Raw genomic sequence first — 15,294 nt, 5'->3', positions numbered from 1 at the left:
AGTCCTGCACAGACTAAATTTTGGGAAAAGGTGTTACAAGCCCATTGTATCACACAGAAGAACATGGTACAGATGTTAGGTGACTCGATCATTTGTATATAACACAGATGACACATAAAAGATTCTAAAAGCACTGCCTAGAACTAGATGATACAACTATTTATCTTACTGTTTATTGCTATCCACAAACCTTTCTGATTTGTTGGGTTTGACCAAGTGCGTGCTGCGTGATGGTATTTTGTTTTGATTGTGGAGCATGCATCTGAGGTGCTGTCTGCACCAGGCCAGAGGAAGAGATAGGAGCAGGTATTTGTGATGGGGTCTGTATTCCAGCTTGTGATTGAGCCTAAAGGATGAAGATAAAATATTTGCATTATTTGTATCTCACTGTAAGTTACATCATGTAAAAATCTATTACACACCTTATGCAGAATAGCAGTAACACATATTCTGAGAGGAAGGAGTGGGAACTGTACAGGAAACCAAACTGGTACTGGGTTTGGAACTGGGGAGTTCCTAGCTAAAAGGTGATGTTTATGTTGCCAACAGTTTAAGACAAAGACAAACTAGAGAGAGCCCAGCAGAAATGCTAAAAATAACAGGGAACAGAGAGAGCAGAAATCAGTAAGAAAGGACTATGAGAACTAGCTTAAGTAATCAGAAGACAAAACTGATGATGCAAGAAAAAGGTTGCTTTTAAGACCATGGTAATTTTTAATGGTCAGTGAAAAGGCAAGAAGTGTGTCCAACCTCATGAAAAACAATTTTAAGTGATAGTGGAAAACTTTCTGGAGTATAGGTGAAGTAAAATACCAGGACAAGCTGCTTAAGGTTGTTAGAGAATTCTAGTGGGATTTTAGAACAATTCAGTGGAGATCTGGGTGTATAGCTCCTAGGAACAGTTCTTGCGCTGCAGACTGGGGCCCATCCTCACCAGAATTTTCCACCCCTCATAAAGGTTGCTGGATGTGCTGCTGCACAGGCTTGCAGCAAGCCTTGGCCCACAGCACGTACAACAGCCAGGGACACACTGCAGCTGGAAGAATACTTTGCTGCCATGATGGGTAGCAGATGTTCCAACAATGCCACTGGGAAGTGCATTACTGCTTAATTCTACCTCAGACCAACAGGTTACACTGATTCAGCTCGGTCAGATTACTCCTATACCTCTGTATTTATAACCTGTCTTGGTTTATGCTGTATTTTTTCACTACCTATAATCAGCCTAGAAATAATATTTGCATAACCATGCTTTCTTTTTCTAAGTCCACAGGAGAGTTCTACACCCTAACATTCATATTTTTAAATATATCAAAGCACCACCACAAAAGGTAGTTCACATATGTTTTGCAAAAAGGGCTATCTCAAAACAAAGTATTGAGACTGTAGCTCTCTATTACAATTTGCAGTTAACAAACTGATCGTATATGCTACTTTAAATCAAATTGTGCATGGAGGCAGTACATGGTAAGGCAATTGCTTTTCAGGAAAAAGTACCTAGGAACAAAAGTTGCAGAGGAACATGTATTAGAAGCAGGTATTACAAGATCAGCTCAAGCTTTTCTACTGTTTCCCTTAAGCAGAAACAGGCTAAGCCTGATTTTTAAAGTAATCTTACAGGCAGCATATTTACCTATGTACACTAAGTTATGAAATACTGCCATGCAGGTTACATGATAAAAAAATGGAAACACCCTTACCTGCAACTTGATATTTCCGACTGGTAGCTGCACTGCAGTAGCAGTATTCGGTCCCTGGATAGACAGTGGGAGGAGCAGCTGTGCAGTTCCTTGGGTAGTTAATAAAGCTTGAGGCTGGGCAACAACTGCAGTTTGTGGCTGCCTCTGTGGACTAACATAAAACTGAGAAATGGCATTCTGAGGTTCAGCTTTGGCCACAGGTATCTCCTGCTTGATAACAACTGCCTTTTTGGCAACTGGATTCTGGCCAGCGGTGTACACTGACTGTCCTAAGGAATGGCTGGCTACGGGTACAGATTGACTTGTACTTGAGCAGTCAGCAGGAGCAGTTTCATCTTTGACAGCAGCACTGAACTGCTTCTGTTCCAAAGCAGCTGAGTTACCAAAAGTCTGAGACTGTTGCTGTTGTCCCCTTTTTTCAACCTCAAGTTGCATTTTCAATACTTCCACAAGTTTTTGCTCTTGTTCCAGTTTTCTTTTGAGCTCTTCAATCTGTTTTTCTTTTTCTTGAAGCTTGCGGTCCTTTTCTGCTACATCAAACTCCATGGTTGAGATGCTTCCACTGCTGCGATTCTGATTATCCTCATTTGTACTTGCTCTCAGTGGTGAAGTACTTAGGAACTGGGATGGTGACATCATGGTCATTTCTGGGAAGGTGTCTGCCATACTCGTATCATCTGTGCTTAGACTCGACTGTTCAGAGGGAGAGGGAGATATAGGCAGGGGAGAGCTGATGTTTTCAGTATTTACTGCTTTGCTGCCAGGTCCAGTAGATGTTTTTTCTGGTGGGAAGCTGGATATCGTATTAGCCACTGGTGTATTTACCGTTGCAACAGGAAATGCCACAGTCACTTCCCCAGTGTTACCTGTGGCCCCACTAGAAGTGGTCACTGTCACAGAGGTACTTGTAGCAACCCCATTGTTGTTAAGATCTTGATAGGTTTTCAGACGCTCAATAAGATCTGTTTTTGTTCCAGACACTGGTAATCCCCTCAGTTTCAATTCCATTTTAAGCTCTGCTACCTGAAATAAAATAAAATAAAACACTATAATAAAAAAGGAAAACATTAAAACTTACTGATATGCATTCTTAATAATGAAAAGTATTTTCATTAGCATATTTGCTAGTTATTACACCCCTGGCTTCTGACAGCATGCATTATCTATGAACACGTTTCCATGACCTCCTACTTCAGTGTTTAAGTGGCCAAAATCTTAGCAATGTTCAGTCATACAGTGAATAGTAGCAAACTGGTGATGTTTTTTCATAAATTTTCAACATGGAAAAATGTACCTACAGCTCCAGTTCTGACCTAAAAACCTCTGCAGCAAACCAGCAGACAATGGCAGCAGTGGAGATAAAAGCAGTGAACAGCAGCACGCTGAGCCCCTTTGTTACACCATCAGGACAGACAGATCTGTTTCTGAGAAACTTTATCAGGTCAGCTGATGATTAAATAGACCCATCAAACACAAAAGGCTCTCTTGCTAATTAGCAACCAAACAGTGACCCTATGTGCCATCTCTGTTTCCTTTACAAAAACAGTATAAGCAATCAAATTTACTTTCTGACAGAAAAACATTTCTCAGTTTTTTCCAGTAAGCTTAGAGACAAAGTAAAGTGCAGATGTGTTGAGTGTAAATTGACTTCATGCTTCAAAATATCAGTTAAAGAAAAGCAGTCATAAAGAATGGCTTCTGTTTATCATAAACATGCACCACAGCTAACTGCAGAGTTGGGGTTCCCTGCATATTACAGCTACCTCTAATAGAACAAAAGTTAGTGACCTCAGTAGTATTTCAGTATCAGCCAGCCTAGAATTTATGTTGGAGGTATTTCTGATTTGGAAATGATGAAAAGTCACAGGAAGACATTTTACATCTCTAAAACCCACAGCAATTTTATAAATTGGCTAATAATAACTCCCTAGCCAATGACTATCAGCTGTTTCCCCCAGTCTGGTACCCTCAATACTTGAGAGTGTGTTCTAATTTTTCTCTTTTTCAACAATTCATTTCTGAATTCTTACTCAGAACTGATTTAGCTGATTCAGTGGTAAAACCACCACCAGCAGCAGGTCTGTAAGGAAGGCTTATGTTAGTGTTACCACATCAGTAGGAATACCAATAAATTGTGCAAAAATGGGTATGTGAACAGCTTTAATCACTGCAAAGCACAATTTCAGGTATTAACTTAAATATCTTTACAGGTTTTTAGTTAAAAATTTAAAGACTGAAAAACTGATTTCAAAACCTGTTGTTTGAATTGCATTTTATAGACTTAATCCATATTAGAAGATTGGCTTTAACTTAGGATAATATATTACTGTCTTGAGAATCCAATCTTCTGAAACCTCTTCTTCTTATCTCTTCAAATGTAAAAGAATCCTCCCTCCTACACCTTGGTAAAGGCAGAGAGAAAGGAATTAATTGCCCGCTAGATGTCCCTATGCTGCTGCTGAAGTTCGGCACATTACTACAGCTGCTGAATCCTAAACCCCCAAAAGCTGCTTCAGATTCGTCCCTCACAGTCTTTATTCCTTCTCATGTATTTCAGAAAGAAGAAGATCCTATGAAATGCCCTCATAGTGCAACCTGAACAGTCTACACAGTTAGTTAATTTCAAGAAACTTCGGAATTTAGGGTTCATTTTCAGACGTGTTGAACTCTGGTCAGAAGATCTTTTCTATTCTCTCTTTACAGTCTTATTTCTGTTTCTGTTTATAGCATTGACCTCTCAGAGTATGTTTTTATTAGGGCATCTTTTAATTTATATTGCTTAACTAAACCTCTTCACTGATACACTGAAATTGTCATGAGGAAATTACTGCTCACATGTTTATATCTGCCTGAGCTGAAACTTCACATGAAGTGAACCTCATAGATTACCCAAGATGTCATAGTGAGGGACCAATACAATGTGTCTAAAACTCCTCCTCTTCTCATTCTTTGGGAAAGAAATGTCAGTTCTGGAACATATGCATATGAGGAATCAAATATTTCAATCCAGGAGAGTTGTGTATGAAAACTTTGGCAATCTAACCAATAAGGAGGAAAGGACAATTTTAATTGGTACAAATTACCAGGCATCATCTCGACAACAACAGCTCACAAGTTATGAATCACAGTAATGCACAGGAATGGACAAATCCCTCTTATCTTTTACCTTCAAGTCATCCAAACTGGAAGGCAGAAGTCCTGGTTTCCTGCTAGGAACATTACTGTTCTGTCTTGGTGAATTGGCAGCTGATGTTGGTGTACTATTGTTCAAAGTATTCAGTGGTGAAGTCCCATTGTTGCTCTGCTTGTCATTCAGTGGCCTTCAAGTAATAGGAAAAAGACGGACAAGAATGTCAATGCTAAATATATTATGTTTTCTATCAAGAGGCTGTGATTCTTAATCTCATGTCTGTGAAGTTAGTGAAGCTAATGAACAAATTAACTTTTTTTACAAATCCATGCTTAACCTAACACATTACTGTTAAGTATTTTCAGTAAAACAAAACAGAAAAGATAACAGAAAGTAATATGTTGCTATTTTGCAGTTTTGCAGTTAAGCATACCATTTTATGCTTCACAGTTTTGATTATTGTCATGGTATCTCTGAAGAACACTATGGACTTCAAACTCCATTTACAGAAATTAATCACGAGCCAGGGCAATTAGTTAGTTTTTTGTCTGGCATCAATAACCACCCCCCAGTACTGAACTCTGTGGTTCAACCCTTCCATAGATGTCCTACTGTAAATGCAGGTGAACCCAATGGGAAGAAATGACGATGTCTGACTCAATTCAGAAGACTGAATTATTTCCTTATTATAACTATGTTAAATACATTAATATACTATATAAAAGGAGGATACTAAAACTACATATTACTTTCTCTGACTCTAACTCCCCACAACTGGTGACTCTCTCCCTTGAGAGTCCAGCCCCAGGTGGATTGGATTGGCCATCAGGCTCAAACAATCCTCACCAGAATCCAACCAAGCACTCACTCCAGGTAAACAATTCTCTAAACATATTCCACATAGGAAAAACAAGGAGCAGAAATATAAATTGTTTTCTCTTTCATTTCTCTCTGTGCACCTCTATGAAAAATCCTGAGAGGGAGAGAAATGTGCTTGCCACAATGTCCAGTGTTCACACACATTATGGACTGACATAAAGCAGTTCACTTTGAAGATTATGAATTTTTATCAGCTATACTCAAGAATCTCATATAAGGATTCTGAAGTAATTGTAAAAAATTAAAAATTACACCATTTACACTAGTTACCGTAAGTCAGCTCTTTTATTTCGTTCAGCTGATTTATAAAGAAATGTTTCTGAAATGTCAGTAAATGGAACATAAGAAGTGTGGGCAAGCAGGCAGAAACATCGCCAGTCCAAATGTTAGGATACATGGTAATTATAAATACAACCACAGATGGTAGGTTTAACTTTTCTAGCCTCACTTGCTGAAGAAAAAGAACTCAGTGAAAATTCATTTTAAAAAAACAGCTGAAAGTCAAATTGAATTTAGGGTTGTGTGACTGTGGCATGTTACACTTTAAGGACTTCTAGGAAAGGATTGGTCTTAGATGATGAGAATGAAACGCTGCAGATAGTCAACTTCTTGTTTTGTTATGGGTTTCTGGAAATTTTTAAACATTTATTTTTTTGACCACTTCTACCTATAAATCGTGAGTGCACTTGTCACTGTTAGAAGTGCTAAAGATCAGTACTAATGAGGAACTCATATAAGCATTAGAGGTGAGTCTATAAACAACACACAGATCTTATCAAATTTAAAATTACTGTTATGTCTTATTTGTAAACTGCAAGAATATGGTTTGAGAATTTGACGTAAAAAAATAAACCCACAGGAATAGTGCATGTCTTTGTTAAAGACATGGTCTGCAAGCTTCTCTCCTGCTTTACCTACCTATCTCACACTTGAGTGAAAATGGTGTAAAATTTTTTTTGATTTTGCACAAGTGCTTTTGAGTTTCAAATATGCATTTGGTCAGAAAAAACACATCTGACAGGTAAGATGTTCTGTTTCAATTTCACATAAAAATAACTAGGACCACCTCAAGGCTTCTCAGATTTGAGGATTATTTTAACAAAAGAACAACCTCATCACCTTGTTAAATAAGACAAGTAATACCCACAGTGATACATAATACCATTTAAAGCTTTCTTGGGTTCCAACTGTCTCTTTAATGTTTGCAAACCATGTTTACTTCTATAGCCCTAAGCCTATAACTGATGTATATGTTTTTTCTTAAAAGGACACAAACAATGCTTCACATACTTCAGCAGTGCAGGTAGAATTGTCTGGTAGTTGTAGTGTTGTTGCTGTTGGCTCAGGATCTGCAGCTGCAAAAACAGTTGCTGCTGTTGTAGCAGACGAGCATAGTTGGAGTCCATCTGTGGCTCATTTTTCTCACCTTTCTGATCAGGTGGAATATACTGATGATACTTCAATTTTTTCACCCTTGGCTTAGGTTCTTTACATTTCTTGCTCCGATGTTTATCATTTGGGTTCTTTGGGTGGCTTTGCTGTTTATGGATGGAAAAGATTGAAACAAAACCACATCAGATGTCACTTAAAGCACTTATGCATGGCTCAGATATGCAGCATACCAGAGCACTTTTACTGTAGAGAGCTGCTTAAAACAATTGCCCCTGAAAACATCCCCAAATGTACCATCCTTGGAAGGTTAAAATACTCTAGCTGGCTTATCCCTGCAGAAGTAGGGGTCATCAAATCACAGTGAATGTGTTTTTTTAAAGGTGTCACAGCTAAGGGATTCTACTAGTCATGACCTGTTATTGCAACGAGGCATTCTTCTTAAGCAGGCAAGTTGAAAGCCACTTAGCAGTTTGTGGAAGTAAAAGCCAATATTCTAAATTCCATATGTAAACATCAGAGGTACTTAGAGGTCTAGACTAAAAGTGTGGACAGACACTCCTATAAATCACAAGCAGCAATATCTTCATTAGCAATGATCAAGTGGTAAAACTCTCTTCCTTTACAAGCTCTTTGAAATTATTTTGAGGGAAAAATTGAAGGCAGTTACCTAATCATACAGAAGCTATCAAAGCAGAAATGCTGTGTTTATCCATGCCTGTTTACTACATAGATAGCCTCTTCTGGGACACATTTGAATTAAGGTCCTGTATTAAGTAAGCTGGTACATATCCAGTGATTTCAAAGGATATAGCCAAATTTATATGAGAAAATAAATGCCAGAGGTCATCCTTGTACATTTAACTGAATTAATTTCATCTAGGTAGAAGTCTACATATGTATATTCATTAACACAGCTGAAGACAGTGAAGTTACTGAAATGAAACACTATGGACATCTAAAAGAAATCTCTCTCTAACTTTATATGAAAGGGTTTTCAGTGCTGCTGGCTATGTCAGTGCAGAAAAGAGAACTGAGTATGTTCTTCTCATATTCAACAAGTAACTTCTCCCTCACAATGCGTTCTAATTATACATTAAACCAACTAAGAAAATAGTTGTGGAGAAGGAGCAATGCTGTTCACCACTTTGGTTACAGGTAGACTGTGAATGCAGTGACTCTTTCTATTCAGCTATCCTCCATACAAAACTAGATTAGAAAGCATATAGAAAGTAGAAACTTTGTATTGCAAAAACCTATTATCCTTCTTTCTTAAAAACTTCCATAGCAATGTAATGCACAATTCTGCCTGAAACCTTTTGTCAGCTGTTCTGTAAGGACTTCTTGGAATAATGAGCTGGTCTGTAGGTTACTGGTTGACCTTAGCACACAAAAGCTTTGAGTCACCAGCCCAGTATGCTCCCCTGAACAGCAGCAGCAGTTGTTCTTAGCTACAAGCACTGTAAGGTTACTTGTGTAGTTTTCCATTAAACGCTGCACAGTGTGTTTAGGACACAAATGAAGAATGTTGTCCTCCAGGGGCCACTGTTCCTGGTACCCACCTTCACTAATGTTGGCCCAGGCTTTGCTGCAGATACAGTGGTTGTGGTCAGGGTGGTTGCAGCAGTGGAACGAGTCACATGCTGTTCGATTGTAGAGGGAGTTTTGAGGAATTCAGGAACTGGAGAAGTTAAAGGTGGATACTAGTATTAAAAAAATATAAGGAAAAAGAGAAACATTAAAAACATAGACCACCTGAGTAACTGGAAAAAATGTGAAAAAGTTAAGACAATTTACTATCACATCAAATTTACAAAATATTTTTCAGAGGAATGGTGAAAAGAGAACTCCTGTGCATTTGTACAAGTATTCTATAAGGGCACATTTTGGCACACTTCAAACACAGCAAATAAAATAAAATGGTTTTTTACTTTGACTTCTTAGTTAGCTAAGAAAACACTACTTTATTACTATAAATTGAGGCCTTCAGTATTTTTTTCTGTGGAGTCAGATTTTTGTGTATACAAGGAGAATCTTACCACCCAAACAAGTACTGTCAGAAAAGCATTGCTTTCATAAAGGTCAAACTTCAACACAGGCAAACAAACTTCTTGTTTCAGACTGATCAGGCAGCAGGACAGCAGGTGTATTTTCACCCTTCCTATGGTATTTTCACAGAACCTGTGAAATCTCTGACTGTGCCAGGAGACGCATTTCTTCTGTATCTTATGCCAGCAGAAGTGTAAACACAAACCTTGGTCATCTTAAATTTGTCACACCAATTTTTATTGTGCTGAAATTGGTTTGTGATTTTAAATATTAAAGAAACCTTATTATTTTCTTCTGTGGTGAATATCCCTCTGATGGGATATAGACTCTACATAAACAGATCTCAGTCCTTGTATTCCTAGATACACAAAAGAATATTTAATCTTTTCTCACAGATTTTTCATTCTCTGATTATCTTTACCTGCTACAGTTAACTGTGTTAACAGTTTTCATAAGCCTTTCTTGGATATAAGTAACTGAAAATGTACAGGATATCCCATGTAGGGTCTCGCTGCATCCTTACAGTGACATCAGCACTTCTACTGGAATCATCTCTTCTGACAGGTTTGCAGTGTTACAGAGGATGTCCACAGCAGCTCCCTGACTCCACTGCTGAACGCTTCACCCCAGTCTCTTCCTCCTCAGTTTTCTCTTGAGTCAAGAGTCCCCAGGTTTCCACATTTCTTTGTCATGGGAAAGAGGTGCATTGTGTATTTTTCTTTCCAAGAATATTCATTCTATCGGAATTGCATTTCTCTCCTAAAAACCAAATCAACCAGTTCTTTCTGCATACTAACAATCCAACTGTGTGCTGACTATGCCTTCCTACTTTTGTTAGGTGACCCGTTCTTACGTCAAGGTTTAACGATAACATGAAACCAGAATGTCCCAGATCAACTCCCACAGAGCACTGGTACCAGCTTCCTTGCAGCCCAGGACTTTCCTCTTTCTGTCTCATTTCTGGTAATCTCCATCCTCATTTTCCTAGAGTTTAATATCATCCAGTAATAAATCCAGCTGGATTACATCAGTTGCACTTCCATTGTTTAGGAAAGCAATTAGATCACCTAGTACAATGCTCCTTTTATAAAAGCCCCTTCTTTATCATCCATCAGTAAACATCCTTTTTCTTTCAAATTAATTCCAAGACTTGCATTATAATTAAGTCCGACAGGTACTTCTTTCTGTTTCATTTCTTCCTGTACCTTTCCTATATTTTTCTATGAGATTGTACCACAAAGGACTTAACTTGGTACACATTTTGCAACTCTATGTACTGGTTCTTTTGTATTTCTGAGATAGCAGTTCCCAAGGTGCCAGTCTGCATGAACAAAGCTCTCCAACTTTTGCTTACAATTAATTTGTAATAAATTTCCATTTTATCTTCATGTTTCATTTAGACATTCCGCTGTGTTCCCAACTATCAGCTGCCATAACCCAGCAAAACTGAACAGTGGGTTTGATCCCTCTGTCCTGTAGCCACACAGAGGAACAGCTCCTGATGACTGCTTTACTAAACAGCAGATTTACATGCCCTCCCTAGTCACTGAAACTGTGCACATGCCTGTCCTGGGCTCCTGTCAGTTTATGGTGGCAGGCTAAAGATAGAAATGTCTTTATTTTTTTATCCAAGTTTCAAAGTGTTTGTTCTGGAAAGCATCTGATATCTACACAGTGTCTGTTATTTGCTGGACTTGCACAACAGAAAAAAAGCACCACCAAAACCCCAAATTACCTCTTTTCACATTGTGTGAAACATTTTCCTCTTGCCAGAGAGTAGATTATTTTTCCTTACACTAATCATTATTCTAACCTATACACAAAGCTTTTTACAGACTTTCCAAATTTACCTGCAAGTGTTAGATGAGGCAATGAACCATGCACATAATTTATTTTTAAATTCAAAACCTTAGATTTAACAGGTCTTGCCTTTTTAACTTGATTACTTTATAAACTAGTCGTTATTTAATCTGAACAGATCCTTATTTCCAAATAATATGATTCCTGCTAGATGACTTTTCTGCTAGATGTCAACAAGAATCTAGCAGGTCAACAGGCTACAGAGAATATATTAAGGAAACAGTCATTCTGTGCCATCAAGCAAAATTCTTCAGCTGTTTTGAAGATAACTGTTTAAAATCTTCTGAATTTTGACTATCCCTAATTTGATCTAATTTGATCTGTTTAGAGTATGACCAAAATGCCTAATCCTTACCAGATGCAAGTACACGGGGTTGAAGCAAGTTAGAGGTCATCAGTCAACAAGAGCTGAAGGTTCTCAAAATTATGTTACATCCTCTGATGTTTGGAAATGTGCGGAGGAGGAAGCCTTGAAAAGAACTCTGGCTGCACTCCGCTTTATTCAAAACTTTCTTTGTATTTTTTTTTTGTAATAAAATTTAAAATTTATCAGAGGAAATCAAAAGAATAAAGGAGCCATTCCCAGACACGTCTCCTGTAGAGACTTGCTGTGCTATTATTCTTTAATTCAAAAGGAACAACAAGGTGAGCATCTGTTTTATTCTGGAGAAGAACAACTTCTCATTTTAGATGTGTGCACAGAAGTGGCTGTAATGTGATATGGAATCCATAAGCAAAGGCTTAAAGTTCTATCTGAAGTGCTTTTTCAATTCAAGTTCAAGTGCCTTACTTTTTGTTTCTGCAATCAGATCTCTCTTACACTTCCTACTTAGAAAGATTTTGGCACGTATTGCTTTGAGTATTTTTATTTAACTCTCCATTAGGAACCTAATTCCTTACTCAGGAATCTAATTTCATGTGGTTTGTTTTCAATTTATTCAACAAAAATTCTGTTCTCTCAATGTGAAACCAAACTCACACGTTAATCTGTATGTTAGGGAACAGTGAAATAAAATGGATGTGCTGTACTTTGCGTCCAGCATTGTTTCTGTATATGAACTTTACAATACTTTTTCTATCTACTCTGGTAATAGGAAAACCAAGGAGAGTAATACCAGATCCTGAACCACTCAGCTGTCAAGTGTCCATGGTCATAAAGACAATACATTTTTTTGAGCATTAACAAGAGCTATGTCTTTTTACTTATTTAACAGTTGACTTTTACATTACTTTCTGCAGTAAGGAGCAAATCCACAGCTCTCTAAATCTTCACACATCTAAATGCTCTGCTGTAAAGATAACATTTTATCTGCCATGACACAGTTACTTTCCCTTCTCTGTAAATACCTTGAGAAAACACTAAAAACCTCAGAAAAATCAACATAACTTATTTTGATTTCTTAAATAGCAAATCCCTTAGGCAGTATTTTAAAAACTATAGGAAAGAATATTTAAATTATGTGGGAAATATTTTTTTTTTTTTTAAGATAATGGAACTGACGTCAACTGCTGTTGCTTCAGCTAAGTTTAATTCTAAATGAGTTCAAGATCTTGCCCAGAAGGAAGACAGACATTAAGTAATCAATAACAGCTGGAGTAAACTATGGCCATGACCTTTTAAATAACTTCTGGGAAAGCTGCAGATCTTCTGTGGGTCATAATGAATTTCAGGGAATTTATGGCTTCACTGCAGCCTATGGGAATTTCATCACTGCCACCAGCTAGGATTGGTGGATCCTAGAATCCTGAAGCCAGGATTCTACTCTGTACACTCCCAAGCAGAGAGTCCCAGATACCCTTTGTAGAAGGAGATGTATTCATTCCATGTGAAACCATGCCCCATTTATACAGTGCCAGACCTAAAACCATACTGTGAAGATCTTAAAATTTAAAAACTGTACCTGTGTTGATGTAGCAGCATTTGGGGTTATAGGTGAGGGTGAGTCACTTGTTTTTGGCTCACCAGGGGAAGCTGCTGAACCCTGGGATTCTTGGCTGGCTGGTTGATCTGGTGATAAAGCATCACTGCTGTCTTCATCAAATGAAAAATCATCCAAAGCTTGAGGGTAATTCTCTTGTCCAACTGCTAAAACGTTTACATAGACAGAAACAATGTTTTTTTTTTTTTAATTGCACAAATTGAATTCAGACATTTATGGCAGAATCAGCTAATTGCTGGAAAATTATCTGTTTTCAGCAGTCTAAACATATGGTACCTAGGTATTTATTGTGTTTTTAATATGAGAGCCATATTAAATCACATTCAAGGAATCAATAAAACCAAGTGTGGAGCAGAAGTGGTTTTAGTAAGAGATTAAAAGGTACGTTCAACAGATGTGGAATGCATGCAGACACCTACGACAGGCAGAGGAATGGCTACAGATGTTTGATTACTTAGTAATGATTTTTATTTTAAAAAATATGTTTTCAAAGTTTCATGTAAAAATAGGATTACTTTATTTAAATGATAACAAAGTTTAGGTCTCAGAAGCGGAAAGACTAAGTAGTAATAAACTTAGCATATGTTATCTTCTAGTGAACTTTACCCTCAAGAGTTAAATTATTTCTTTTCCACAATGCCATGTAGATCACAAACAGAAGCTGTGGGACTTTTACTTGCCTATAATGGCTTCTTTAACGCTGGAGTCTACAGGAAGAATATTTTTTTCTACCAGTTCCATAGGGCCAGGTCTCTGAGCAATCTTCTCATTCAGATCATCTGCCAACCGAGCTCTCTTCAGTTTCATCTGAGTGGCCTGTAGTGAAGGCTCTGCAAAGGTCTCTAAAAGGATACACTGATTTAAATATTCTGTTCCAGTTGTTTCCCAGTTTCAAGACAAACAACTGTCTTGTCTCTGCAATAACCATTCCACTTATATCAAAAGCAGCCAGGTATAACAGGTAACAGGGTAACAGTCACATTTGTTAAAGACTCTTTAGGGTCAGGGGAGAGCACAAGGCTGTCAGGTCATTTTAGGGCATGAGTAGAAACTGAAGCAATAGAAACACTCTGTGTAGAGACACCATACTGTAATTACCATTACAGATCAAGAACAATATGCAATAGCAAACAAATACACTGGTGAGAATACCTTCACTGCCACAGATGTATCTGTTAATATACAGATTTAGAATACAGACTACCACAGACACTGCACAAGTAGAGAAATAGAGCAGATAAACCTTAGAAATAATTCCTATCAAAATGTCATTCAGGGGGGCAACTGAGAGCACAAGCAGGTCCCTGCTGTGAGCAGCTCCCAGCAGAGCAGCACATACCTTCCAGGATGTGCATTCTGACCAGCTCCGAGCGGTCCGGCCTGCTCCGGATCTTGTGCTTCAAGAAATTTTCAGTCTTAAAAGAAAGGAGGAAACAACATTAGCTACTGTTCACTTAAAAACTCAAAGCAGTTTGACAGATCGCCCACGTCCAATTAATGAATAGTTGCAGTTTCTCATTCAGATGGGTGGGTAGCCCTGTCAGAACACAGGCAGTAGAGGGGTTCCTCTTGCTTTGTTCTGTTTTCCTAGCAGTAAAGCAGGGCTGATGGATTTCCAGCTTCCTCAAACAAGACGGGAATGTTTCTGGATTTGATCCTACACCACCACATAATCACAATAGTATAGATTTGCCATAGAAAAACTGCACAAGCATAATTTCCCCAAATATCTAATCCTTAACTTGGAGGTACCTACGAGTTGACCCCCCATAAGTTTAGTCCCCCATACTGATCGGTGAAGGCTCAGACAAGTTCCTCTCAGATTTGACACATGTATTTTATTTTAATGAATTCTTCCAAAATAAAAGCAGATATTATTACTGTAACAGTAAGAATTTTTCCATGTACTCAAAGAATTTAGTATCACAAAAAACTGACTCTCCATTTCCAAATGGTAATCACAAATTTACACAAAGTGATTTACCCTGGCTCGCTCCAGGCTCTTTATCTGCTCATGGAATGCAGCTGGACTTTTCAAAGCTGTGAAGGGAGAGTAAGAGTTAAAGAGACAGGAAGTAATTTTCAAAAGAAATATGCTAACCAGAATGCGTGTATGGGTGTTTAACACCACCTCAGAGTTGTGCTTGCATCTGACCAGGATTACATTTGATTCGTGCTAGTTATATTCATGCTTAGCAGAGATGAGCAATACTTCTATATAGAATACCTGGAATATTTGATTTTAACCGATTATTACCATGTAATGGTTAACTTTTTTGCTATGTACAAAGGTGTTTATTTACTTATTAAAACTATCCCACGGTGGAAATTTTGTGAGGTAAGGTTT

General features: G+C 37.9%; 1 protein-coding gene across 7 annotated transcripts in view; it reads right to left on the bottom strand.

The window, feature by feature from the left end:
* MRTFB (myocardin related transcription factor B) overlaps positions 1 to 15,294 on the bottom strand; it is a 68,364-nt gene that overhangs the window by 10,429 nt on the left and 42,641 nt on the right. For 3 of the 7 annotated variants that reach the window (XM_004176638.6, XM_072935701.1, XM_030284653.4), the window contains 9 exons: positions 14,932 to 14,987; positions 14,287 to 14,362; positions 13,628 to 13,789; positions 12,909 to 13,093; positions 8,661 to 8,801; positions 7,000 to 7,247; positions 4,867 to 5,020; positions 1,701 to 2,723; positions 191 to 346 (listed from right to left, as the gene is read on the bottom strand). In XM_004176638.6, coding sequence (XP_004176686.5) covers positions 191 to 346; positions 1,701 to 2,723; positions 4,867 to 5,020; positions 7,000 to 7,247; positions 8,661 to 8,801; positions 12,909 to 13,093; positions 13,628 to 13,789; positions 14,287 to 14,362; positions 14,932 to 14,987 — 2,201 coding nt within the window. The remainder of the gene's footprint in view (positions 1 to 190; positions 347 to 1,700; positions 2,724 to 4,866; positions 5,021 to 6,999; positions 7,248 to 8,660; positions 8,802 to 12,908; positions 13,094 to 13,627; positions 13,790 to 14,286; positions 14,363 to 14,931; positions 14,988 to 15,294) is intronic. The other 4 variants (XM_072935702.1, XM_030284654.4, XM_072935703.1 and 1 more) reach the window with 2 other exon arrangements.

The sequence above is a fragment of the Taeniopygia guttata genome, chromosome 14 (assembly GCF_048771995.1).
Source record: "Taeniopygia guttata chromosome 14, bTaeGut7.mat, whole genome shotgun sequence".
Taxonomy (NCBI): domain Eukaryota; kingdom Metazoa; phylum Chordata; class Aves; order Passeriformes; family Estrildidae; genus Taeniopygia; species Taeniopygia guttata.
Note: the sequence above shows the minus strand (reverse complement) of the source record. Positions and strands in the feature narration are given on the sequence as shown.